The sequence below is a fragment of the Scophthalmus maximus genome, chromosome 1 (genome assembly GCF_022379125.1).
Source record: "Scophthalmus maximus strain ysfricsl-2021 chromosome 1, ASM2237912v1, whole genome shotgun sequence".
NCBI lineage: Eukaryota > Metazoa > Chordata > Actinopteri > Pleuronectiformes > Scophthalmidae > Scophthalmus > Scophthalmus maximus.
Window position 1 is genome coordinate 30,617,535 of NC_061515.1, and position 27,397 is coordinate 30,644,931.

At 47.2% G+C, this 27,397-nt stretch overlaps 2 protein-coding genes across 10 annotated transcripts in view; one reads left to right on the forward strand and one right to left on the reverse strand.

Moving 5' to 3' along the window:
* dock9b (dedicator of cytokinesis 9b) overlaps positions 1 to 3,300 on the reverse strand; it is a 37,274-nt gene extending 33,974 nt beyond the window's left edge. For 2 of the 8 annotated variants that reach the window (XM_035629779.2, XM_035629773.2), the window contains exon 1: positions 2,628 to 3,042. In XM_035629779.2, coding sequence (XP_035485672.2) covers positions 2,628 to 2,762 — 135 coding nt within the window. In that variant the 5' untranslated portion in view covers positions 2,763 to 3,042. Of the gene's footprint in view, positions 1 to 2,627 lie in introns of all 8 variants that reach the window. The other 6 variants (XM_035629784.2, XM_035629777.2, XM_035629778.2 and 3 more) reach the window with 4 other exon arrangements.
* Positions 3,301 to 3,760: 460 nt separating this feature from the next.
* Positions 3,761 to 27,042, forward strand: LOC118306109 (bone morphogenetic protein receptor type-2). Of its 2 annotated transcripts, none has more exons than XM_035629793.2 (13): positions 3,761 to 4,852; positions 13,697 to 13,882; positions 14,651 to 14,830; positions 17,112 to 17,219; positions 17,387 to 17,478; positions 19,431 to 19,661; positions 20,628 to 20,742; positions 21,533 to 21,693; positions 22,437 to 22,584; positions 22,691 to 22,827; positions 23,091 to 23,263; positions 23,345 to 24,648; positions 25,230 to 27,042. In XM_035629793.2, exons 1-13 carry the CDS (start codon positions 4,774 to 4,776, stop codon positions 25,472 to 25,474), a joined length of 3,159 nt encoding a protein of 1,052 aa, XP_035485686.2. In that variant the 5' UTR covers positions 3,761 to 4,773; the 3' UTR covers positions 25,475 to 27,042. The 2 variants fall into 2 exon arrangements, with proteins under 2 accessions (XP_035485686.2, XP_035485687.2); XM_035629794.2 differs by having other exon boundaries at positions 13,700 to 13,882.
* The last annotated feature ends 355 nt before the right edge of the window (positions 27,043 to 27,397 follow it).

Sequence of the window (27,397 nt, forward strand, 5' to 3'; positions counted from 1 at the left end):
TCCTTTCTCCAATACGGTGGACAGAGCCATGTCTTCCGTGTCGTGGGGAAGAAGGCCGGAAACTTTACTGACAGCTGAGCCAAATGCTGGGTTATATATAAGCACCGGATACGTTCACATGAAGCGGACCTGGAAACTGATTGACTCTTCTGTCCCAAAGTTTTTCAAAGTTTCTTCTCTGCAATGCATTGACACATCACGATGATTTGACTGATCAGATGTGACAAGAGTGTCAGAAGGGAAGTGCTGCTTTCCCACAAATGCATGCACGAAAGTCCAGTGCATTTTTCCAAGTAGAGTTCAGTTTTCACACTTCTGCTTTAATGTTCCTCAAGAAACAGCAGCACCATTGGTTCTAATAATAATAATACTACATTTCATTTATAGAGCACTTTTCATTGCTATAAGCAATCTCCAAGTGCTTCTGACATCGGAAGACTCGTCCCAGCTGTTTGGCAAAGTATGAACTTGTCTTCAGTCTTTCCACAAGTTGACATTCAACGTCAAGACTTCTACCAACAGCTGCTCTGCTCAGTTTGACGGGAGAGAGTGATAAGACTGATCAGCTGCTCTGGGTCTGTGGAGGGTTTCTGGCTACATGCTACAGGTGCAGCTAGCATATAGCTTTAGCTTTATACGTGACTTGTGCCCGTTGTGGTGATTCTCTGTTGCAGCGCGTCCCAACACATCCTCGGTGCTCTGTGTCCACGTGTCTCTGCAGCTTCCGGTGGTTTTTAGCGCCTCATTTCACAGGAATTAGCCACATGTAGCGCGATTAGCTTTCAGTTTAGCATCACCGCCGGCCGTTATTAATCATAATTTAATTTAATTCACTGTCATATTTCCTCACCAGACGCTTTAAAGCTTTCACTGTCGCAGATTTGTCTCTCACGTCACGTTTTCCTTTCAAAAACAACGTCCATTTTGTAACTGTTGTAAATGTTAGCATGCTACTAGCGAACAGTGGCTACACAGGATCGTCTCTATCTGATGACGCTGCCAACTGGCGACATCATATATAAAACGTAACTCAATGGAATTTTTGGTTTATTTGTTTTATTTATTTATGTGAATTATTGCAAATTGACATATTTAAAAATTTGTAATTTACAAGTAATATTAATGATAATTAACTTCCTGGCAGCACCACTGCCTCCGCCGCACACTAGATGGCGCTATGGGATCACTAGTGGGAATCGGAGTAATTATGTATAATAATTATGTCATAATATTACCAGAGTTAAGTCATAATGGTACAAGAATAATGTTTTACTATTTTGAGAATAAAGTTTTAATATCAAGAGGAAAAAATACAATACTTTTTAGACACTATTATGACTATAAAGTAGTAATTTCAGGAGGAAAAAAGTTATGATATGAGAAAAAAGTTGCAAAATAGTCTACAAGTTATTTTAGAGGGGGGGGGGGATATCAGAAGATCAAGGTTTCTTGTCTGCAAGAGAGTGAATTTGAAAGTATATTTCTCTGCTTCCATCTTCATAAAACACAACCAGGAAGTGTGAAGCTGGTGAGGGATCTTGACCTTGTCCTCGGTCTGACTCATACACTAGTAAGTCTGACTGTCAGGACCACAAACAATTTGTCCTTTTAAATTTGAAAAAGTAAGTAAAAGGAAGCTAATGTATTGGCACACTTGTCTTCGAAGCTGAATACTGAAGTATGCATTTTGACTCAGTGTCTCATGCCGAGTATCTTTATTAAGATTGACACATTGGCTTAAACAATCTATTTACTGAAGTCGGGGGAGCAGTTAAAAGCTTCAACCACTTCACATTTACACGCTCAGCTGGAAAAATCGATAAAAATCGAAACATGCATCTTTACGGTATAAAAATAAACTCAACAGCCTCAGTCCTCATGTCTCGTTTTGACAAAAACGTCATTATGTGTGACTTCTGACAAAATAATTTTAAAAAGAGACCAAGAGACAAGTGACAATGGGAGGAGAGAGCAGCCATAATTAGTAGCAGAAACAAATGCCATATTAGTCACATTATGCAACAGGGGCTGTGGACGAGTCTCCAAGGCCGAGGACGATAAACTGAAACACAAACAGTGCAGCCTGCAGCAACAATAAAACACAGAATACATGTAATCACTTATGAGACAACAGCTCTGGGCATTTTTTTATATACCTTTGTCACTGATCAGCTGTTTCTGTCCAACCTATCTGGTTGCAAGGCCCACCTCACCTCAGGGGGTCAGGTGACAGGACAGTGTCCGGTGTGTGTGTGTGTGTGTGTGTGTGTGTGTGTGTGTGTGTGTGTGTGTGTGTGTGTGTGTGTGTGTGTGTGTGTGTGTGTGTGTGTCGTCTCTCTCATCCCTGCAGAGGTGGCGGTGTGTGTTTCAGTTACCTGGCAACTCCTTTGAGAAAGTTGTAACAATAGATTCCCTGCAGAGCCAGACAGCAGCGCAATGTGCACATAATCATTTATGTGCCATAAAAGATGAATGTTTGCGCATCTGTGTCACTGCCCTTGAGTTTTGTGCCAAATCTAGTTGCTGTAGTTGACCTTTCACCTCCTTGTGGAAATAATGAGAGAGGCTCTAAGAAATGAATAGGACATATAGTACATGATGATCAGGAGTCGAGCTCTGTCCCTTACCATCAACACGGACGTCCGGACCGCCTCGGAGACGCTCTGCCTCAGCTCCGCCGCGGTGCCCGGTTTGTTGAGTCCCCGGGTGAACTTCCTCGCCTCAGGTGGAGCAGAAGCCATGGCCCCGGGGCAACCTGTCATCAGACGGCCAGGTCTGCAGGGGACTTGAACGCGGCTCCCTGTCGAAGGCTGGAATCCTGCGCCCCAGGCTGTCCGCGCGTAAAACCAAACTGGCGCTTATCCTGCCATGGCGCTTTTGTTTTCAACTTTCAAGTTCGGCTCAGTCTTAGTGTACACACCGAGCTGCGTGATACCCGACGATGACCGTTCTGATCCAACAGCAACGGGAGAGCAACATCCAGAGAGAGAGAGAGAAAGAGAGAGAGAGAGAGAGAGAGCCCGCTGCGCCCCGTCCCGTCAGCGGACGTCCCTTTGCGCAACTGTCACGCCCCCTCCTCCCTTTTGCGCACCGTAAACTAACTCGTCCATCATATCTGGAGACCTTCGGGACAAATAAGTGACAAACATGACTGCACTGTGTCTAGAATGTGGCATGACTATATATTTCCATCTTCTGCATCACAGAACAGTGCTTCCATAACAGATACTGTCTGAAACATCACATTCAAAATTTGAAGGGAGAAATCAATGCCTCGTCTGTTGCAATGACAACAAGACGAATGAAGTATTTTGTGCAGCAATAAACACGTTATTATTTTATAGTTATATAACAACACAAAACCGCACAGTTTCGCCCTCGGCGCACGTCAACATCGCCCCCTACTGGAATAATCACACTGAGATTCTGGGTTTTTAGGCGTTGTCATATTTCCATGTGGCCACAGGGGGGCAGCAAAGTATCACTGACAGATTCATAACTTGTGATGCCTTTACGAGCAATCGGAAAATCGTCATCTTTTAAATCTCCATGCCCTCCACAAATTATTGGGACATTTCTTCTGCACTATAATTCAGACGTTATACATTTTCACTTTGGCTTTTCTGTTTATTTGTATGAAAGTGCTATTATGAACCTCAATAATCTTTACGTAAACAGTGTTAAGCGACTGAAACGGAGGCTTGGAGTTACACGGGGAGCCTGAACGCAGCACGTCGGTCCTGGGCTGTTGTGTTCACAGTCTGCGGCACCGCGGCGCTGTGGCGCCCCTCCCCGGCTGTGCAGGACCGTCCTCCACCCCCCGACAACACCAACCCACAGCAACCTGATACCGGCGACGAGCGGTCCAGACAAGCCTGCGAACGAGGCGTTCCCCGCCGCCCCTGCCTGCCTGCCTGTCTGCCCGGCGGAGCTGCGAACCGTCAATGCCAAACAACGCTGCCGAGGATCCGTCTCCTCCCCCCGGACCCCGTCGTCTGCCTTGGACCGGAGGAGTACCGAGCTCCATCTTTCACACGATCACTGTAGGCGCGGTTGACTTGTGAATTATTATTTCTCTCCCCCTCCCTCCGCGCACACGGAAGATCGCGAAATATGATGGGACGCGGAAAACTAAGTGGCTAGCTGCTAGGCTAACGCCTGCTAGCCCCCACAGCGGTCCGCCTGCAGCCCGGACCGAGGGAGAGGGTTGTACGAGCGGGTCGCGTCGCGTTCACCGGGGAAGTGGACTGAGTTTGAAAGAGCACAACCCGGAGCAGAGTGCGAAGAGGGAGTTAGTCGTACGTGAGTTATTTGAGCGATATTCACCCTGTTTGACTAAGTTGTCCGGCAGCAGACGGCGGCCCCCCCCCCGGCCCCCCCGGGCAGCTAGCATGTTAGCATGTTAGCATGCTAGCAGGCAGATATGGACGTTGCTCGCTGTAAATGGCAGATGCGAAAAACAAGTTAGCCGCTCGGTCGATGTGCTCGCTCCCCGCCGGAGTTCACTAACTCGACTTCAGCCTGGTCGGTTCGTGTTCGTCATCCCCCGACCCCCCCGGCCCCCCCACCCCGAACCGCACAGAAACAGAACCACACCAGCGCCTGGTTGTTCTTCTCCTCGACGCCTTGTTCCATGTCGGAGGCAGCGGGTCAAGTTACTGAGCTGACGTGAGTCCGTTTTAATAAGAACAGAAGAAAAGGACAAGAGAGGAAGAGGAGAAGAGAGAGGAAGAGAGGACCAGAGGACCAGAGGACCAGTCGAGGCTCGGTGTCATGGCCGTGGGCCGACTCGCGATGGGATCAGTCGCCAGGTTCTTCTTCTGCCTGTCGCTCCTCCTGACCTCCGTGGCTGGTGAGTAACCTCGTTTATTGGAAATGGAGAAAATGTGCTTCTCATTAATTTTTGACGCTGTCTGTGTATCCCCCCCCCCCCACACACACAAACCGGTTTGGTGCAGACTTCATGTTTATTTGGACTGCATCATCCACACACACACACACACACACACACACACACACACACACACACACACTGTGTTATCTGCCCCTCCATCTCCAGGCCCTGGCCTGGCTCACTTATTGCCCGGGCTCATCTCATTGTACAGTTAAATGCACAGATAGTTTTTTTGTCTCTCTCAGAACAGGCTCCCTGTTTCTAAAAAAAGAAGGAAAAACATTCATTCTGTGTACAAAAGGCCTGGAAAAACACTGCCGAACATACCGCAGTCCCCGTCTGCCAAGCGGTGCCCCCTGCTCAAGACTTTGGGTTGGAGCCAGGCTTCTGTGAGACCTTGAGCGTGATAAGATAGTAGCTGCACAGAGATGGAGGAACAGTGTGATGCAGGGGAGGGAGGGGGGAGGAATGTGTGGGAAGACAGGGAAGGTATTTTACAAGACGGGTAATTTGGCCGATAGAGGTTCAACATGAAGAGCGCTCACAGGCCCGGGAGGAATAAGAGCTTCCCCGAGTGTGTGTTGACACACCGCTCGTCTTCATGATGTCTAATCAACTCTGTGTTGTTGTCTCCGAAGGAGCGTATGAGTAAGACGTTGATTGTGCAAAGCAACTGTGTCCCAATTTGTGAGTATTTTTTTCAAAAAGTCCCCAGAGAATGTGTTGATGTTGCGCTGCACAAAAAGGAGGAGAAAAAAAGAGGGAAGCGGAGAATAATGTTGAGCTGAAGGTGATGGGAGAGGAGCGATGCAGCGGAGAGAGAGAAGAAGAAACGAGCTGTTGGGTCGTGACGTAGGATCCCAAATCATTATAATCAGCCCAAAGTGAAGCTGTAATTCGTCCCTTCAGCTCAAGCACACACAAGTTTTCTCGTCACAAAATATTATCGCCGGGCAGATATGACTGACATGCAAATGAGTCGTCCCCTGGAGTGGCTTAACGACTACAGTGACTGGCAAGAGGATTTACATACTCGCTCAATAATCAGTCGGTACCAGGACGATTAATGGGTACTTAGATGTGAGCGTGCCATGTAAACATCCAATAAATCTAAATCACTGTACTTTGCAAAATTAATTCAGGGGCCGCAGTCAGACTCTGTCGGCGTAAAGAGACAGGAGTCCGACCACTCACTCCGCCGCCGCTCCGTGAATGCAGAGCAGAGGACGTCCCACTGCCCGTTCTATCGGGACGACGCGAGTAATGATGATGATGAGAGGAAGCAGGCGGTCTAATGGCCTGCAGGAGCTTGTTAGTCGTCACTCTGACCCCGGCATCGTTCTCTTTGCTGCCTCTCCCAACAACATCACCGCCTCCCCTCTTCCCTCAACTCGCCCATTACCTTCGTAAACGCACTTTAAACCGGTTTGCAGCCGAGCTTTGGGTTGTCCTCTCGCTGCCTGTCCCCTGTGACTAATCAGTGTGTGGGTGTGTGTGTGTGCGCCTGCTGCTCCGAAATCTGGAGCCCAAACGGTTCCAAACACGGCACAAGCCGACACACACACTCTTTACTTACACACCTGAAAACTAAAGTGCACTGGGCATGTGCGTGCCGGTGTAAACAGGAAGCAGATTGACTCTGCGGTTGCTTACTTAGAGGAAACAAACCGGCCGATGAAGAGGAAGACGATGGGTCTATATTCTTGGAGGTGGAACTAGTACTTGGGGTACATGCATATAATGTTTTGCCTTCACCGCAGGCAGTCGAGTGGTGACTGATAAGGAACAATCAGGAAGTGAATGCGGGCGACTGCGTCAACGCTTCCAAACATCTCCGTACGGGAACGCAGCCCCGGGTAGTTTTCAAACTAAAACGTGTCGAGCAGCGTTTTCCAAACTTCTCAGGAGTGGTGTGGATGGCGGACGTAACCATAGCAACGGTGATGGATTTTTAAAAAGGAAAAGGTAGAAGTGTGGCCGTAGCCTCGGGCCCCAGGCTTTTTACTGTCTGCCCAGGTGAGCTGGAGGTTTGAGGGCGTAAAGAGGATTAGAGCAGCAGAATTATACCATAGCATTAAGTGGAATGCTCATTTGTCCAAAACCCCGGAGCTGTGTCGTGTGTGCCCCATACTGGGGCGTTGACAGGCCTGCTGTTAGACAGCCGGCCCGTCTCCGTGAGGAGGAGGGGGAGACTCTTCTAGCTGTCAGCTCTGCGGTCACATCAGCGGCTCAACAAAAAGTGAAGTTGTTCAGATTGCAAACTCACGCTCAGTCTGCTAGCTTAGCGACTTTAGGAGCCAGGTCACGGACTCTACTGTACATCTGAGGTTGGTTGAAGAGGATGAATCGGAAATAATTTTAAATGCAGAGGGTGATGAATGTGGAGGAATGTTCTTCGCCGGGAGGCAAACCTGCTGCAGAGAAGTTTGAAAATCAAGTAAAGCGTTGGACTATAACTGAAAGCCAGTGAAGATTGGGTTTGAAAACTACAAGGTTGAAAATGAAATGTTTGGAGTTTTGAAGTGATCTTTAACGGCTCCCGGCTGAATCTCCTGCCAAACAGTCGGCGTCCTGATTGCCACATTTTCCCCCCAACTGTTCCCGACAGCAAATAAATAGGTGGGCGGCTCTTTTAATTTAGACCGTTTTTCCCTTGATAAATCATTTTGTCCTATAAAATATCAGGATTTATTCACGTTTTCAAACTGACCAACAATCCAAAAACAGAAGTAACGGAGAAGAGAAACAGAAACTAGATCATTGTTAACCAATTTCTTTTCCTCGGCAGATAGACAGTTGATCATTTCAGATCTAAACAAAGCCACCAGCTTATACCACATTCATATTTCTATAATCATAATTATAGAAAAAAAGATATTTAAACTCATTTTAAAGATCAGCAGTGTGCGTCAGTGAATTGCACTGACGAAACCCAGAGGTCCACGTTATCCAGACGTATAAACATTGTAAAAGGAGAAATTCTAAAATAATTTTTATGAATACTGGTCTTCTGAAATGCAATTTAGACCGAATTAAAATACTTTCCAGGTCTAAAGCACATAAAAGCAACTGCTTTGATTCAATAATGTTTTTCTTTGTGAAATGTTTTTCCTTGGTCAAGAGAGGAGACGACACAGCGACTGCAGCTAGAGACGGACCAATGAATAGAGGGATGGAGGCCATTCGGTCTCTAATACAGCTTGTGCACTATTGATGTAGAGGAGGAAGAAGAAAAAAATCAATGCCGGTTTCTCTTTGGTACCTTTGGAGTTGTGAGGTAAAAGCAGAGCGGCGATACAATAGAGCAGTGTTCAGTCGACCTTCTGGTTTGGCGAAAAGGGAGAAATTAGGGGATGTTTTAGAAAACAAAAGGTGCAGTCTTGAGATGGTAACTCAGAGTGACAGCCTATGATTAACAGCAAGTGTTCTCCTTGACGAGCAGAGACAATAAGTCTAGAGTGTGCACTACACGTTGCTCGGAGAGCGGGGACGCAAACCGTTGCGGGTAGAGGCTTTTCTTATTTTTATTTCTATGGATATAAATATAAAAAGACTTCAAGGTGAGATGGCTCTTGTTTTGAAGACACAGCTGTGACTCATGTATCCTAAGACTTGAGTGATTCTGTCCACATCAGAAGCTGCAGAATGTGAGGCAGAAGATTTCAAGTTATCCTTCTACAGCACTGTTATTATAGGGTTTTTTTATTCAATTTTCGTAATCAATTAATCTGTTGATTATTTTCTCGATTGTGTTTCCCGAACCCCCAAAGGTGATGTTTTGTTTTGTCCGCAAACCAAAATCAGAAACCATCAAATATTCACATTTAAGAAGCTGAATTTAGAGAATTTGGATCTTCTTTTTCCCATTAAAAACAACTTTAACTGATTAATCGGTTACCAAAACACAGTTGCAGATTAATTTAGTAGTCGATCACTAATCCATTAATTGTTGCAGCTCTAGTTTAGTCCAGTCCGATCTCCACAACCTGAGGATATTCTCTTTGCTGTGACATAAGAATAAGAAAAGTGTGAAATCTCACAATTTAGAACCTGGAACTTGTAAATTTGTTTACAAAAAAACTAAATTTATTAGATTTTCGTTCTTGTAGTTAATGATGTAATGACGATCGTTTTAGTTTCCGTGACGTTACGACATCAGAACAGGTGAAACCCCATCGAACCAGACGCTGCTGCGGATGCTGTTATAAACAAGGACTAAATTCAGACGCAGCCTAAAACCAAAACTTTTGCTTGTTCATAAATAATCTGAGATTATACCCCCCCGTGGTGTGATGGCTAAAAACCCACTTTGCTCCCAATGTCATCTGTGTTTTCATCACACATTCAGGAAAGTTTAGGTAAAGAGCGGGAGGAGGAGGAGGAGGGATTTTGGTCCAAATGCATCATGGTCAATAATGGCGGGTTGTGTAAGCCCCCGGGATTAGCATAACTGTACCAGACTCAGACAGACAGAGTGGTGGTGTTTTTTAAGGGGGTGGTGGGGTTGGCAGTCCCAGGGCAACAGATGGGATAGATTAAAGCCCACTTGCCCCCCTCCCACTTCTTTAAATTCAACCAGGGGACTTGGAAAATTGGGTTTGTCAGCAAATACCCTTGAATCCCATCCATCCCACCTCAGCAACGAGCAGCGCACCCAAACAGCAGCAGCAGGCGCGATTAAGGGCCGGTGCATACCGACGGTGTGCAGCAGGTCGAGCCGCTGCGAAAACAAGGTTTTGGGTCTCAGGGTTCTGCTCGTACAGGAGAAGTACTGAGCGTAAAAACATTTATTATACACAAAATGTGAGAGCACAGCTTGTGTGCGCATGTCTGCAGAGGAGATGAGGCGTGCACGGGTGCATCCAGCACGTTTAAGTCTCCTCCTCCCTCCCACCCTCTGTTCTCGGTCCAGAACCGGAACTGGTTCGGTGGGAGAGGACGGACCGACGCACCAGTGCACTGGGTGACTTAAAATCACGTCCCAGTCTGCCGGGTCTTGCGTCCCTCCCGTGGGCCTTGGCGGTCGGAAGCAGAGAGCCAGATTAGATCGCTGTTGTTTTGTAGCAGCGAGGCTGAGGGGAAGGAGGTAGTCCGAGGGGGCAGGAGGGTGCACCGAAGGCCAGTGGGGGGGGGGGGGGGATTAGCAAATAACTGGGCCATGGGTAAACACTCGGCAGTGCCCGCCATCATCCAATGAACAGGCTCGGAGCAAGAAAACTACTCTGGAGCCTTTTGATATGACTACTCTCCCCCCTCTCCCTCATCTGCCTCACTCCGCTGGCCTTGCCTGAATACTCTGACCCACAATCCAACGCTGCGCTGGAAGATGCCAAGACGGCAAAGCGAGCTCCACAGAGCAGAACCGGGGACAGAGCCTGCCACGGCCAATCACAGACAAACGCAGAGATTCAACAAGAAACAAGAGTGTAGTCCAAGAACCAAACAATGTAGAGATGTTCTGATAACATTTTTCCTTTCCCGATACCTGGACTTTTAGTATCAGCCAATGCCGAGGAGCGATCCGGTACCAGTGCATTTAATAAAATAAAACTTATATAACTAACCCCGTATGAAATGATGATCACGATCATTGTTGTTTGTATGTATCTGTGTTTCTAAGGGGTTTAACCTGAGCCAGGCCGGAGAATCAACGTCACAGAACTGGAAAAGATCTCAAATAAATAAATCTGGGCATAAACAGCAACTGCTTCCTTTAAATAGCTATTAAAGTGCAGCCATAGCTTTTCAAAATATATGCTTTAAAGTATAAAACAGAGCAACAGCAACTTCACCAGTAAAAATCTGCTGGATCAGGCATCGACCTGTACTAGATGCAAATCTATCAACACGCTCCCGTGGTTTTATCTTCATCCCATGCTCCTCTTTGTGTATTGAGCTACTAAATCCAATAAATAAATATATTTCAGAAAGTGAATAACTCACTCCTTTTTTTGGGGGGGGGGGCTCTAAAGATTGGGGAGGAAATGTGAATTAAAGGAGCTGTTGTGCGCTCGCTGCTGCACGCCTGTTATGTGCAGCTGCGCCTGCACAATGAAACGATTGCAGTGTTGCCCCTCAGTCACTGTGTCATAACTTTATTTCAGTCAGACAGCCGGTCACGGGTTGGAGCGGGCCGGGGGGTGAAGGGTGAGGGGATTGTAGACATGTTCCTTGGCACTGTGCTCCGCCCCGAGGTGACACGAGACAAAGTGTGGAGGATAAAGTTTGAAAAGCTCCTCGCTTACGTTATTACAGCAACTCTTGACACCCGGTGCAGGAATCATGTGACGTGTTAATATAGCGAAACTGTACTCAATTAACTGCAAAATAAAATAATCCTACTTCTCAATGAATGATCAATTTCTTGAGTTTTCATTTCAGACCCTGGACTTGCAGTAAAAATATTAATAATTGATGTCACAGTACAGCAGAAAGGAGATACTCTGTCCTCCCGGTCCGGTCAATGGGTGTTGTCTACTTCCTTCTATTGTTCCTTTATGTTGCTCCTGCTTTTTTACTAGAGTTCCTTCTCGACAACTCGCTTCCACCGCCCCGATCGCCCGCTTCGGATAATTACAGAGGAAGCGTATTCCAATGGATTATTGTTGAGGCCTTTTTTGGTTTCGCCTCGTTCCTTGTTTGAACTGGCCCCCGATCAAGTCATTTGTAGAAGAAGTGTGTCTCTTAACCACAACCTCTTGCAATTGCTAAATTTAAAATTCTTATCGTGTATGTGCATAAGTGCATGTACAGTTTAGAAGAGGAATTAGCTCAAAGTACTTGGTAATTGAAAAACTGCGGCCTGCGGTCTGGTAACAAGTTAATACGATATCCCGAGGTTTGTGGAAATAGCAACTGTGCCGGCGTCATTACCCGCGTAATAAAGTTCAGCTGCACATTGCGTGTGTGTGCAGATATATATTTAATAAAAACACCTCGAGAGTGTTTGTCCATCGCCACCACATCCGTTTGAACATTACGGCAGAAGTGTTTGCAAATGTGATTTGTTGAAATTAGAAGCGACTCTGTGATCACATGTCTTGTGACGTCGTCTCCTCGAAAAAGAGGAGATTTAGAAACTGGGGAGCGTAAATGACAAGAGGAAGTGGTCTGACAAAACGATTTATTTGTTGTAAAAGTATAAAATAATTCCTGGATCTGCTCTTTAATCCGCAAAACCAGACACGGGGGGAAAAACATAACCTCCATTATAACAGATGGCGAGTTGGCGAGTTTTATATTTGTAGTTGTCGCTTCTGATGAAGTTGGTACAAGTTATCCAACAATCAGAATCAGAAATACTTAATTGCCCCGTCGATTAATTGGTCTCTCATTATGACAGATTATTCTACATGTCTGTGCTGCTTTTTGGGCGGATTTTCTTTTTCTCTCTGTAAATCAGCTGCCAAACTCCAACAGATCAGAGATGATTTTTTCCCTCTGTAGCTGCAGAAAAGTGGTTAAAATATGAATGAATATCTTCCCATTATTCCTACTCTGTCATCATCCTGGTGCTTGGTTATTCCACACATCTCGTATCGTATCGTTATTTTTTGGGTCTTTGGGGCGAAAATGAAAGCGGCTCTGGACTCATTGATGTTTTCTGCTCAGTATCTGGTCGAGGTTAGTTCTAAAACAGCGTTTGGTTTGACAGGACCTGGGGAAATCTAATTGAATCTCTTCTCACACACTCTTGCATATGCATGGTGATGGTGTGTGTGTTCGGTGGTCACTTTAACCCAGAGCTTGTTAAAGCAAAAGGATGATGTGCTCCCTCCGGGAATCCAGCCGCCGACCCCGGCAGAGGAGTCGGCAGCTCGTTTAAAAATTCAGTTTCCTCATCAAAATAAAATTCCTCCACATAGTTAACCCTTCGTCTGAACTGCATGAGCAGCCAGCGGAGCCAGTGGGCAGCGGCAGGTTGAGGGCGGCCGGGTGGATGGCTTTATCTGCGGAAGGGAGCAGAGGAGGAACGTTGGTGCCGTGCCCGGCAGAGCTACCACTCGGCCGCGTCACCCTTTGCCCACACAGGCTGAATCGACCTTGGACAGAGCTCAGCCGCTCTCCCTCCCCCTCTCTCCAGAGCAGACTGTCAACCCCCCCCCCCCCCCCCCGGATGGAGGAAAGGGAGGAGCCGGGAGTAAAGGGAAACAAACTGGCACGTCATGTTTCTCTTATCTGAAATTACCCACCATGCAGAGCATTTACACAAACGCTCAAACTATTTCACTGCAAATCAACAAGCGGATTCCAACTGCGCTTGCTCCATATTTAGTGTAAACCCAACACACTTTGGCTCTGGCCGATGAATAATGTGAATTTGTTAAACAAGGTGGATGGCTTGAACTATGCTCATGTTTTTAATGAGGCCTGGTTGTGTTTTTCTCGCTCATGTCCACGTCTGCTCTGCGCCTCTGTGTGTGTTTTTGCGTCGCGTCCTTCGGGCTAGAGTTTAAATTGCTATTTCTATTGATCCGTTGGTTTGTGAGCGGCTGCAGCCTCCGAGGCAGACGGCTATTTCTCATCTGTGAATCTCTCGTATCAATTTGTCTCAGTAGCTGGATCAGCAGACCAGAAATGTGTGTTTGTGTGTACATGTATTCAAATTAAATTGTGTAAATGTCTTGTAAGGAAAGGGTTCACGAGGGACTTTATATTTTAGAAGAGATGTGATGATTGTGCTGTTGTGTGTCCTCACTTCTTATGTGCTTGCCTCCTGTCACTGCAAAGCTCAGCCCTGTATTGCTCAAAAAAAGAGAAAAGAGATTTGACTCAGCTGCAACCTCCTCCGTCTCTCCACAGCAGCGCAGGGCGAGGAGAGGGAGTGTGCCTTCACGGACCAGCAGCAGCAGTGGGAGGTGGAGCGAGTGGCGGGGGGTGAAGGTCGGGTCTCCCCGGAGAACACCACCATCCGGTGTGCCAAGGGCAGCCACTGTTTTGGCTTGTGGGAGAAAAGTCCTCCGGGCGAAGTGCGACTGGTCAAACAAGGTACGACAGGAGAGCGGAGTGAGAATACTACAAGTATTAAAAGGCATCAGAAATAAAAATTCACATGGGAACAAACAATCTTTAAAAAAAAAAAGAAAATCAATACGTGTCTGTCATTCTTTTTAGCAAAAGTGCCAAACATGTTTCAAGTAAGAATATGAAACATTTGACAGCAGAAGCTTCTTTTTATATGGTTGGCGTTGATATAAACAGAATTTGTTTCTGACGTGGCGCGATGATGAAATGAGAAACTAATCTGTAGATAAAGTCGTTTCCTTGATATATTTTCCTTGATGCTGCTCGACGTCACGAACGCTGACTTGTTTTCCTGCCAGGAAGGATACACTAATCCCCAGAGCTGCAATAAACGTCCTCTCGAGTGCTCGTCAGTGTTTGAGTCCGTCCAGAGGGGAGGAGAAACAGCACAGAGAGATATATAACCTGTTTATGGTTTCACCAAACCATTGAGAATATCAAATGAATCTTCGTATGAAACATGGGGCAGTGAAAAGTAGTCCTCCCCTTTGCTCCAGGGCGTTGGCGAATATTAAACTGCTTGAAGTCAACTTCAAAGAATTTAAGCTTTATCTATTAAAACCTGGACCATTTGAATGCAGCTCACGTTTAGTGAAAATATATATTTTACTGGGAAATTATTAAATGACTAACGTTATTCTAAAACCCGTTGTTGTCCCTAAGAGGCCACTCTTTCTGTTGAGCCAACGTATGATGTGAACCGTGTTTCTCCGCCTCCGCCCCCTTTGTCAGGTTGCTGGACTCACCTGGGCGACCACCAGGGTTGTCGCGACGACCGCTGCGTGGTGACCAACCTCCCACCACAGATGCAGAATGGGACGTACCACTTCTGCTGCTGCGGCAGCGACATGTGCAACGTCAACTTCACGGAGGACTTCCCCCTGCCCAGCCCCACCACCGCGCAGCCCATCTGTAAGAGGAAGCTTGCATCACAAACACATTGTTCATCCCATCACTTCCTGGTCACCACCTGTAACAGATATTGATAAATGTGACTTGTATTGTAGCTGGTTGTATCGTCAAGTGCCATCTCTCTGAGCTGGTGTAGATTATATCTCACAAAAGGCCGTGAGAGTCTGACGTTGTGTTCTTATCAGCGAGCTGTCAAACAAGGCGAGCAGACGTATGGTTAATTGTTCCTTCCTCTTAAGGTTTAGCTTTGAATGAAAGCAGTGTGTGTGGAGGAGGAGGGGGGAGGGTGAAGAGCTGCGGCGGCAGCAGCTCATCATCTTTCCTGCCTACGCTTAAACACACACTCCACCATCCATGTCGTCTCTCCGCATTCCACGGATTACGAGGCGTCTGCTCCGCGGGCCTGTCTGCGCGGGCGCGTCGTCCGACTGCGAGCGAGACAGACAACGAGGCGGAGACGAGAGAAAGTTAAAGAAAGAATTTGGTGTTAGAAGGATGGAGGATTAATTGAAGCTTGAGCTCTATTATAATTAACTAAAAAGTTTTTGAGAGACAGTTCAGTCCCGGCGTGTCCAGGCAGGTTTGTGTCGGTGTTATCAGAAGTAGGAAATTGTTCGACTCAGCTGGAGTGATCTCACGCCAACAACCTCAGATGACGACTTTATTGACGACACGGCGAAAAGAAGTTCTCTTTTGTAAACAGACCAAATCATATTAACATTCACCGTGTCTCCGTCTTTGAAATGGAACAAACACGTTACAAAGCATTTCCTTCCTTAAGAAGAACAAAACCACAACAAGGATTTACTTCATCATAAGGATGATTACAGATTAATATGTGTATAGAATATTAATCTGGAATGTAAAATAAAAATAATTTAAACTAAAATATTGAGAATAAAAATGTGTAATATTAAATAAATAAATCATCAAATTTAGACGCAGGTTTTCAAACGCCGTGTGTGTGTGCGTGTGTCAGGGCATGTCGGCGTGTGTCTGACAACTTCCTGCACAACAACCCTCCTGCTGAGTGTGAACCCGATGACCTTGACATTTGAGGGTGTGTGTGTATGTGCATGTGTGTGTGTGCTCATGCTAATGTGTCAGTCACAGCCGCCCTCGAGCTGCGGGAGCCATCAATTATTGATAATGCCGGTATCTCACGACAGCACCATGATGCGGGAGAGAGTGTGTGTGTGTGTGTGTGTGTGTGTGTGTGTGTGTGTGTGTGTGTGTGTGTGTGTGTGTGTGTGTGTGTGTGTGTGTGTGTGTGTGTGTGTGTGTGTGTGTGTGTGTGTGTGTGTGTGTGTGTGTGTGTGTGTGTGTGTGTGTGTGCGTGCTTTCTGTGTGTATCAGTGCAGCTGCTTCCGTCGTGTATCTCTTCTTTGAGTACAGAGCAGCTGGATGTGAGAGAGGTGCTGGTGTATTTATGGTGTCCCTCTCTCTCCAGAATGGCCCTTAGAGCCGATGCAGTTTCATTAATCAAGAGTAGCAGACGGCTGAAACTGCAGCCGCCACGCGAGCGAACTGCTGCGATCTGCGACCACAACCAGAATAATCTCAGGGGCTCGCCGGCGTTGCTCTCTGTTTACTTCCCACACGCCTTCTGTCCTGCTGCAGCGCTTTCCAGTCTGTTGGCCGGGCTTCACGGAATAATTGATGTTTGCCTTGCCTGTTCATCTGCAAACACACACGCACAAACAAACCCAAGACACTAAAATATTAGTGTGTGCTGTCTGCAATTACTGCATAAACAAAGATTTAAATTAAAAAATGCAAATAAAAACATAGGGACAGAATCGTACATGTGCAAGACAGACACGAAAAAAACAAAGAGGCTTCTTCTGAACAAACTAAACAGACTCGTTGGCGATCAAGATTTTTTAAATTTCCGTTTTTTTTAAATTCCAGATTCTGTCTTCAGGTCTTAGCTGGTGACTGTTCCTAGTTTGGATATTGGTGCTAAACATGAAACTGAAAAAAGAAAAAATATAATATCGTGGATATTAGTTTGCATGGTTTTCCCCATGTTTTTTCTGAAATCATTAACTGATAATTGATTATTGACAGATGGTTTTAAGCTAACATTAATCCCAGTGGCTCTTGGCGTGCGTGCTGGATTGCATCACGTTGTACAGGTGTTAACCTCATGAACTGTGCTGGTACACCATGTTCCTCTGGCTCCTGATCACTAATCAAAGGCGAACGCTCCTCCTCCATAAAGGTCAAACTCTGATTTGTACTTGTTTTTTTTTTTCTTATGCCCCCCCCCCCCCCCCAGACCCTCGCACGCTGCGCTACGAAGAGACGGTAATTATCACCCTGGCAACTGTCTCCGTGATGGCCGTGGTTGCTGTAGCAGCCTTCTTTGGTTACCGCATGATGCACGGTGAGTTGCCATGGAGCCACGCTGCGAGGAAACGCAGAGAACATTCATTATTCACAGCTGTTTAAATGTTTTTTTGGGGGCAGAATTACAATTAATTCAACAAACTGAATCGGTGCCAATCTTTTGTTCTAAATGGATCCGCACACATTGTGTTTTCATGTCGACAGGAAACGGTAAACAGGGTCTTCACAACCTGAACATGATGGAGGCCGCCGGCTCGGAGAGTTCTCTGGATCTGGACAATCTCAAACTGCTGGAGGTCAGTGTGTCCAGCTCTGTGCTCATCTGTTCTTCTACTGAATCATTTTGTAACTCAGTGTTGTGGTGTAAAGAGCGAGCACAACACGAAACATCCTGTTCCTCAGAATCCTGAGGTCAGGCGTCGTTGCTTCTGCATCTCGTCCGTCGGGGGAAGAGTCGTGTGTCACGGGAGTGCGAACGGGATACGAGAGTAACAAACGGAGAAGGAGAAACCAAAGGCGAAACAAGTCAAACCCAAAATACACCGAGGTATCCGCTTAATGTGACTTTGATCATCCGATCGCAGCAGGACGCATGAGTGACAGATCCGGGCGCACACAAAAATAGGAATTTGCTTACCCTGATACAGGATCTGGAAAAAAAACCCGATATGGGAGCGGCAAGAGCTCATACTGTGACAGGAAGTCGATGGAGTCGGCCACGATGAAGGTGCGAGGAGGGCGGAGGTGTCATGATGGAGTCTCCAACTGCAATTAAACTAAAAAGAAAGAAAAAGCAAAGTCATCAGATGAAAGCTTCACGAGAAATTTGAGGCATTTTTCATTCAAGGTCATACTCTGATAATCGTGTCCTTTCTGATTACGGGTCAACTTTGTACCTCTGTTGTAACTATGGCAACACAATCTATGTCAGGGGAAGCAGCACAAGAATCCTACATTTTTCCAGATAAAATTAAATTTGACTTAATTTCAGATGATGGTCTCTTGAGTTTTACCTGCAGACTAAAATCTACCCACAGATGTTCATGTCAGGTTGTCGAGTTCTGCTTTGGATTATTTCTCTTCTCATCTTCCCTCTATTTATAAGTGCAACCAAATTCTCAAAATGTGATTTCTGCTCTGACTCACGTCCATAAACAAACCACGATGCAGAATAACAGTGGCTACCACGACATTCTTATAGAGCCGAGGGAGGCGGAAACACCTCAAGTGGTGCAGACGGAGAACTTCTCCTCTCGTATACGTTGTGACCAGCATTTTTATCAGAGCCATCTTGTGCATTTCGAAGTTACAGGCTTGTCACGCCGTTTAAAAGACGCCTTAAATCTACAGCCTTTTCCCGGGAAAACCATTTCAAGGATTTATGGACAGTAGGCGGTTTTAAGAGCAGTCACATTTTTATCAAATGCATCCGTGCGTTTTTGCTGCTTCCACAACAGCAACACAACTGACAAGATCAGAGGTAAACACAAAGTCGCCTTATCTGTCACAGTCCGTTTTCAAGTCTCTGCAGGTTGAGCTGAAACCAGCGGCAGCGGCCGACAGGAAGAAACGCTCGGAAATGAGGCATTATGAAGAGCTATAAACGATATCCTGCAAATTGGAACCATGAGCCCACTCTGGAAACGACGCCCCTGCTGTGCGTCTTGACAAGGCGAAGAGAAATGGAAGCTTTTGTCCCTTTCTGTCGACATCTATTGAGAGCCTTTTCAGACCCAGAGCGGAAGGAGCGATATCTATTCAGTCAGGAGTTGAATTCAGATCGTCGTCCTTGAGCCTTATCAAATGCAGGCACACGTTCTTTCACGTCAAACTTATTGCAGTGGCGGTCGGGGGAGGGGGGACAGACCTTTCACCGTGTGGTTTTACAGTGGAACTCACAGGGAAATGATTCCCCCTCCTGAATCCACATCACGCTCGTCTGCAGACGGCGTCTCGACCCTGATACCAGGCTGAGTCAGGACACTGATTGAATGATTTAGAACTGACTCAGTCAGTTTAACAGTTTAACCCTGCTGTGTGTAATCGAGTTTATTCCCTAACTCCCCTCCGCCTGCTCCACTGTCTTTAATAACATTCGCACCCCCTCTGCCTTTCTGTCTTTGCTCTTCAAAGTATCTCACAGGACCAGAATCATCTTTTTATTAGACTTTACCAACTGCTACAGGTCTAGAAGAACCCTAGACGTCTATTAATCGTCTCTTCCCGTTCCCACCACCACTTCTTGCAGCTGATCGGACGTGGCAGATACGGTACGGTGTACTGCGGCTCCCTGGACGAGCGGCCCGTCGCCGTGAAGGTGTTCACCGCCGCCAACCGGCAGAACTTCCTCAACGAGTGCTCCATCTACCGGCTGCCGCTGCTGGAGCACGACAACATCGCTCACTTCGTGGCGGCCGACGAGCGGACCGGCCCGGAGGGACGCACCGAGTTCCTGATGGTCATGGACTACTACCCACACGTGAGTACTGGGCGTTCCTTACTGTTCCTGCAGTGTTTCAAAACTGATTGCGCTCAGTGTTTTAACCTTGGGGAGATGCTGAGTTAGCGTTAGTGACTGTCACTTAATCCAGCTGATGCGGCAGAGCGAACGGCTCTGAATACAAGAAGCAGAATCTTCGTAAAGAAAACTCGTTTCGCTAATCGCAGCCTTTTTCCTTTAGATAAATAAACATGACATGCGGAGAAAGGAAAAATGTCGACACCGACGGCGGAACTCTTCTATATTAAAAGTGGCTGCGCTTCACAACTGAGCTGTGTTTTCTTTCCAATCCCTCAGCCCTCATAATTTCCCCCGGCCAGCCCGTGAAAGGAGCCATTATGCATCTGAGCCATTAGTCTTATACACATTGTCATGGGAACGCAGTGCAGGCCGGGCCAGAAGTCAATGATGATATAATTTATTGAAAATGAACAGATCTAATGTGATTTTCTTTTCAGTGGCGGATGTTGGGAATTTGCCTTGTGATTGATTCTTTTTTGTATTATTTTTTTTTGCGTCAACATTTTCGTTTGCGAATAGTTCAGGGCGATTATGGTTATGAGTTTTGACCTCTGGGAGGTCAGAGCTACGAGGTTTTTCTTATGTTTTAATTTGAATAAATTGCTTTTGCTTAAAGTTTTGTTTTGACCGTCTTCTGATTTTACCGAAAAGATTCGGGGCTGCATTATAGAATGTGGACGGGTAAAAACCATAAAAAAGAGACGTCACCCAAATTCGCTTTCAGATTGGCTCTCATCGGTCGCGACCCGACGACCAGCGGTGAAGGCAAAACGTTGTAGGCATTAGTTCCGCCTCATCGTCGGTCCAAGAATAAGAAACTTCACTCGTGTTACTTTTCATTATTGTTGCTTCTTGTTCGACTGCAGGCTACAGTGTTTGAAATGACACTCCTCCATCTTTATTTCTCTCTGTCCGTCTCCTCAGGGCTCCCTGAATCGCTACCTGAATGTCCAGACCAACGACTGGGTCGGCAGCTGCCGGCTCGCCCACTCCGTCACCCGAGGCCTGGCGTACCTGCACACGGAGCTTTTCAAAGGAGGTGAGCTGGAGAAATGTGTCGGTTAATTTATATCACGAAGAAAGGCTTTAATTAAAGTGTGTGTGTTACTGTCTCCATCCCGCCTCACACTCCTGCTCCACGTGGGTCTGTTTGGCTCGGAGCATCCACGCCAAGTCGAGTAATTTATAGACGGACCTCCAGTGAGGCTCAGAGAGAGAGAGGGACTAAGCGGAGGCCAGATTCAGATCGCATGTGAATATTCCTGCGGCTCCCTGAAACTCGTCTCAGGACGGAGAACTGACAACTACACCGAGCATGGACTCCTCGTGTTTTCTTCAGCCTCAGCGGCCACTTACGCTTCCTCCTCGTCAGGACGTATACACATCAAAACAGGCTCAGGGAAGAGCGTAGTCGCTCGGTGCCTCCTCTCCTCCATCACGTCTGAAGAAGTGACGGAGGACAAAGACAAAGAAAGAAATAAAGAGGGAGCTGGTGTTTGTCACTGTAACAGCACAATCTCTCGGGCTTTGGTGCCTCCGCCCGTCATCCTCCCCCACTCCTCCTGCACATCAGTGGCAGGCAGCAGAAAACTTCCTGGGCCACTCAGCCTCACTGCGCCCTCTGCTGGACAACGACATACTGCAGGCAGATACCACTGATATGATCTTAATCCCATTGTTGCAGATTAGATTAGAGGGTTTAGAGTGTCTGCTGGACAATGAGTCATGAGGGGGAATGGAAGGCAATATGTAAGGGATCATTCATTCACAAAGACACTGATCTATAGGTTTATTATTTTAAATTCCCTGATATGTTTCCATCCATCCAGATGTTTACAAGGCGGCGGTTTCGCACCGGGACCTGAACAGCCGGAACATCCTGGTGAAAACCGACGGCACGTGCGTCATCATCGACTTCGGCCTGTCCATGAAGCTGACGGGAAACCGGCCGCCGCGTCACGGCGAGGAGGAGAACGCTGCTATAAGTGAGGTGAGTGTCTGGGAGGAAGCAGAGCCGATGCCCGAGCTCGTCGGGCTTTAACAGAACTCCACAATATACCATATTGTATATGGATTAAAGTCACATTTCTAGGGTTTTGCATCTGTAACAGGGTGACTACAAACGTTTGAGTTAATCAAAGCTCGCGGCACCACCGTCCCGTCTGAGAGATAACGGAACAGGGAATGTGGATGTTTGATATGACACGGGAAGTCCACAGGCTGCATGTGACAGGATTCAATGGAGATGAAGAAAAGTGAATTTAACTTCATGGAGCAGATGATCTCAGATTCTTTCTTGGGTCATTTTTTTACCTCCAGAACTTTAGTTTATTGTTGTAGCACATAACTTGTCAAAAACTGTATTTTAAGTAGCAGAATGTTAAACACACACATTAAACTGTACTCTGAAGAGTAGGAATGACCTCGGCTGGAGTCAGAACATTGGCTTCTTTTTATCCGTCAGTTTACATTTTCCAGTTGACAGAATCGCGTCACGGAGAGAAACAGTTTTACGTGATTATCACTGTTAACTCGTCCTCAACATGAGATAAAAAAAGGGATAAAACTTATTTTGGGAATGTTGTGTCTCACTCTGGAACATGCTGCACATATATATATATATATAGATATATATAGATAGATAGATAGATAGATAGATAGATAGATAGATAGATATATTAGATCGTATAACTCCCACCTCGCCCTTTGACCCTCCGATCCGCCGTCTTCCAGGTGGGGACAATCCGCTACATGGCTCCCGAGGTGCTGGAGGGCGCCGTGAACCTGAGGGACTGCGAGTCGGCGCTGAAGCAGGTGGACATGTACGCCCTGGGCCTGGTCTACTGGGAGACCTTCATGAGATGTACCGACCTTTTCCCTGGTGAGACAAACAGAGGATTTTAAATATTTTTCAACAGCAGACAGTCAAAAATCAATATTTCTGCTGCATGAAGGCTCTAACTGAAACACACCCTCCCTCTTTCCAGGAGAGTCTGTGCCAGAGTACCAGATGGCCTTCCAGGCGGAGGCAGGGAACCACCCGACGTTCGAGGACATGCAGGTCCTGGTGTCCAGAGAGAAGCAACGGCCCAAATTCCCCGAGGCCTGGAAAGAGAACAGTTTGGTACGTGTGTGTCTGTGTGTGAAAGAATAATACTGTAATCACTAAAGATAACAGTCAGCAGATTGTGACGCAAGTACAGAATCCAAAACTGCCGTTATTTATCAGTAATCAGACTTTTGGTTTCTACGAAAATAAAAAACATTTTGATCCTTTTAAAACCCATTTAGCTTTGGGGAAATCAACACTTTCTTATTCTTTGACAAGTTTAGAAATATATCCTTATGATTTATTGAGGCACTGATCCTTTAACTCTCTGTCTTCAGGCGGTCCGCTCTCTGAAGGAGACGATGGAGGACTGTTGGGACCAGGACGCCGAGGCCCGCCTCACAGCGCAGTGTGCCGAGGAGCGACTGGCAGAGCTGCTCCTCATATGGGACCGGTCCAAGTCTGTGAGCCCCACGCTCAACCCCATGTCCACCACTCTGCACAACGAGAGGTAAACACTCGTCTATGTCTGTCGATTCATACACGTCTCCTTTTACAAAGTTTAATGTTTGTTTGTTTTTTTAAATATCAGAAATCGCATGACGCCAAAATCGGGCCCGTACGCAGACCATCCCTCCACCTACATCGAAGAGAACGAGGGCGTGGCCAAGAACACACAGACGGACACCACCGGCTCCGTGAGTGGCCGAGCTGTGGCCGGCACCGGCGAGCGGAACAGGAATTCCATCAATCAGGAGCGTCAGCAGCAAGCCAACGCCCGTCTGCCGAGCCCGGAGGGCAGCAGCACCAGTATGGGTCTGAGAGGAAGCCCCTCCGCCTCCACCACGACCACCACCTTGATTTCAGAGTCCGAGGGACCTGCGGGGGGCGCCACCGTCCCCGTCTGCCTCCACCTGACGCAGGAAGACCTTGAAACCACCAAGCTGGACCCGAAGGAGGTGGACAAGAACCTGAAGGAGAGCTCGGACGAGAATCTGATGGAGCACTCGCAGAAGCAGTTCTGCTCGCCGGACCCGCTGAGCCCCGGCAGCTCCAGCCTGCTCTACCCTCTCATCAAGATGGCGAGCGAAGCGTCGGGCACGTCAGACCAGGCCACCCCCATGCCCACCACCATCTTCCCCCTGCCCAAGCAGCAGAACCTACCCAAGAGGCCGTCCAGTCTGCCCCTGCGCACCAAGCCCACGAAGAAGGAGTCGTCGTCATCTTCACTCAGGTTCAAGTTCGGACGCTCGGGCAAGTCCAACCTGCGGCAGGTGGAGGGAGCAAAGATAAACATTGGTGCGGTCGCGGGCACGAACGCGGCTGCAGAGGCTCATCGAGGCACGAACAACATCCCCGCTCTACGAGACGCTCGCGTCAACGGCGCCGCCAACGGTCACGCCGGCTCGTCCATGGCTGCGGGCGGAGCGACGGGTTTCGGAGGATCCAGCGTAACTCAGAACAGTTCCGCAGCGCTGAGGCCGGACGACGCCCGACTGAGCCTCGGCGTCATCACAGCGAGCCCCGACGAAAACGAGCCGCTCCTGAGCCGAGAGCGAGAGCAGCCCGACCCCCGGGACGCGTCCTCCAGCGCCGCCGCCCTCCGCTCGGCCCGGCCCAACACCAACAACAACAACAGCAACACCGGCCACGGCCAGGGGGGTGGAGAGAGCGGGGGGGAGAGCGACGGAGGGGAGGAGGGCGGGAGCGGAGAGGGAGGGAGCAGGGAAACAACCGGGCCCCAAGGAGAAGGTCCGGGGTCCGGGTCTGGTGCCGCGGAGGGAGCGACGGTCGTCATGAGAGGGGAGGCGCTGCTCCGACAGCCCAGAACCCGCAGGCCCGAGAGACCCAACTCCCTGGACCTGTCCTTCACCACGCAGGACCTGGCCTCACTAGGTGACCTCACACGCCTCACACCAGAGTAATGCTCCTTATCGCCGTCAATAAATGTCTCAATGCTTTCTACGTTTCCCTCTGGATCAAGACATATGTATATATTTATACCTAGCTAGAGAACTCCGGAAAATGTTCGGACCCAATTTTTGCGGACACTTACAGAGTTTGCATTTCACGCATGACAAACGCAGCACTCCGGAGCAACATTTTTGGACACTTGCGTTCTCCTGTACAGCCCCTCCGGAAAACTTCAGGACAATGTCTGACAGATTGATAAACTAAAGCCGTTTTCAGACATTGACTCAAAAACAAAAATTGGGTCTGGACATTTCCCGGAGTTGGCCACGTGAAGAACGCAGCAGGAGATTGTCAGAGTCAGACGCATTCCGCTCACAACAGCAGGAACAATTCCAGAACGTTCAGGCAAGGAGCGTCCACTTGCACGTCGGGAATTTTCCTGCTGTACTCTCACATGGGCTCACTCTGACATTCTCTGGAAAAAGGTTATTAGGGGAAAAGATCCAGAACATGTCCGGACTTCCGTGCATGTTACTGATGCTTCGTCCCTTCCTGTTTTCCAGAGGAGAGCTTCGCGCAGCCGGACGGAGCCGTGGCGACGGGAGAGAAGATCAAGAAGCGCGTCAAGACGCCCTACTCCCTGAAGAAGTGGCGGCCCACCACCTGGGTCATCTCCACGGACAGCCGGGGGCCCGAGGTCAACAACAACGGCTCCGCCCACGGCCAGGGCCACGGTCAGAACCGGCCCAAGTCCAGTTCGGCAATCTACCTGCGGGGGGCCAGCGAGCCCGGCGACACGCACGTGTGAACTCAGACCCCTCGGACAAATAATGAGAAGAGAAAAAAAAGAATACACGAATGAAAGGAGAGAGAGCGTCTGGTTTCTCTCTGCGGAGCCGTCGGCTCTGAATCAGCAAGAGGAAGCTACGGACTGTGTTCCGGAGTGTGTGTGGTGAACACACCGTCTGATCGTGTACAGTAATTAGGTTTGTGTCTTTTCTGACGATGGCATTGCTTTAAATGGAATCCAGCTATGCAGCGTTCTCACTCGCTTCTGTTTATTAATCTGCCCCCGTTTTGTCCGTTTGTTTTAAATCATCACGGAGCGTGGCCATGTTTCCATGGATATCCGTCTTTTTATTTTTATGTTTTTATGTTCCTCTGTGTGCACTTTGAACCGATTCAAATCAGTGTTTAGAAATCCTGTCTGTTTGCGACCACAACAAGAAGAAGAAGAAAGAAGTGGTGGTCTATAAACTTTTTAAAAAAGAAAGGAGAATTAAAAGGCGATGACAAACAATCAACACTTTGGAGCTCTCTCTCTCTCCGGCTCTGTAAAAGAATCGACGGTCTTAAAAGACAGAACAAACTACTTTCACTTTCTTTGTTGTTGTTGTTGTTGTTGATTTCCTTGATTTGTATGCAATACCAATTTTTTTCTTTATCGTCTTTGACTATCCATTTTTTGTTGTATCATAATTTTTTTATTGTGCAATAGGATGTAGCTTTCTAGATGCTTTTCAATGTTTTTAATCGCTTCCATCATTTTGAATATGTTAATCTCTGTTGCACTTATGAATAGTCAAAATCGTTTTGTAAACAATCCACCAGACACTATCAGCCCCCGTGTTGCTCGAGAGGAGAAAAATGGACGACAATCCTCCTTCTCTTTTCTTCTTCTTCTCCTCCGGACTCTTTCGGGGGCACAGACACTAACGACCGACCCCGGCCGCCTGGAGGAGGAAGCGGAACTTCTCCGCTTGCACAATTTCACCAGGAAACGAGACTCGGGAAGACAAAAACACTACAATCACTCGAAGAATCAACGGAGGGATCTGTTACGGTGTCGCTGCACCACTATCACCTGACCTCACTGTTTAGCGGTACGTGACCAGAAACACTAGAAAAGCCCAGATTCTGCTCTTTGAAATCAGAAATCACAAACTATTCTATATTTAAAGAAAAGAATAACCAAACCCTTTCCCGAAGCACGCTGGATATTATTTCTGCTTCCTGTCTCATCCTTCGATGACGGAATGGCTGGAGTGTGTGTGCGCGTGTTTCTGTCCGTCGGCGCTGTACAGGCGTGCTGAACCGTCATCGTACTCCTCGTGTTTTCAGCGCTGAAAAAAAAAAAAAAGATCTCATTTATGTTTTTGTAATCTGTAATTTGTATGAAAAGAAGAAAAAAAAGAGAAGACATGTATGTGTATGACATTGATATTTGCATCATTTTTATGGCATATTCTGTTTTTAGCATTCAATGGACTTGGCCTTTGATTCCGTTGCTATGCGTACAGTTTGCTCGGTACAGTTTCTGTAAACATTTTCAAGTCAATATGGAAGAAAAAAATCTCAATAAATGTATGAAATAATTGTCTGCTGAGGACACGTCTCATTTGAAAACATTATATTCAAGGAATAGTGTCATATTTTTTATGCTAAATATGAAGCTACAGCTGAAGTAGCTATATAATGTGATAAAATGTTTAGTCATTAAAAGTCGGAGGGCTATTTATAGCAGGAGGAAGAATCTTATCACCAGGAAGAGAGAAGACGAGTGTTTGCACAGCCACAGTTTTTCCAGACGTATCAAGTGTAAATAATCATAACATGAATTATTAAAATTGGAAATTGGATTATGCGGCGATTCGCTGCAGTGGACGCACGAGGGCGACATTTCCCCCTTCACGAGCTTGTTTTCCTCAGCGCCCTAGCAACTGCAGCATCA

Excerpts from the sequence above, each read along its gene's own strand:
- LOC118306109 (XM_035629793.2), top strand. The coding sequence starts at position 4,774 with ATGGCCGTGGGCCGACTCGCGATGGGATCAGTCGCCAGGTTCTTCTTC. Across the intron at positions 17,220-17,386 it reads TGGTTACCGCATGATGCACG|GAAACGGTAAACAGGGTCTT; the intron begins GTGAGTTGCCAT and ends TCATGTCGACAG. Across the intron at positions 22,585-22,690 it reads ATGTACCGACCTTTTCCCTG|GAGAGTCTGTGCCAGAGTAC; the intron begins GTGAGACAAACA and ends CCCTCTTTCCAG.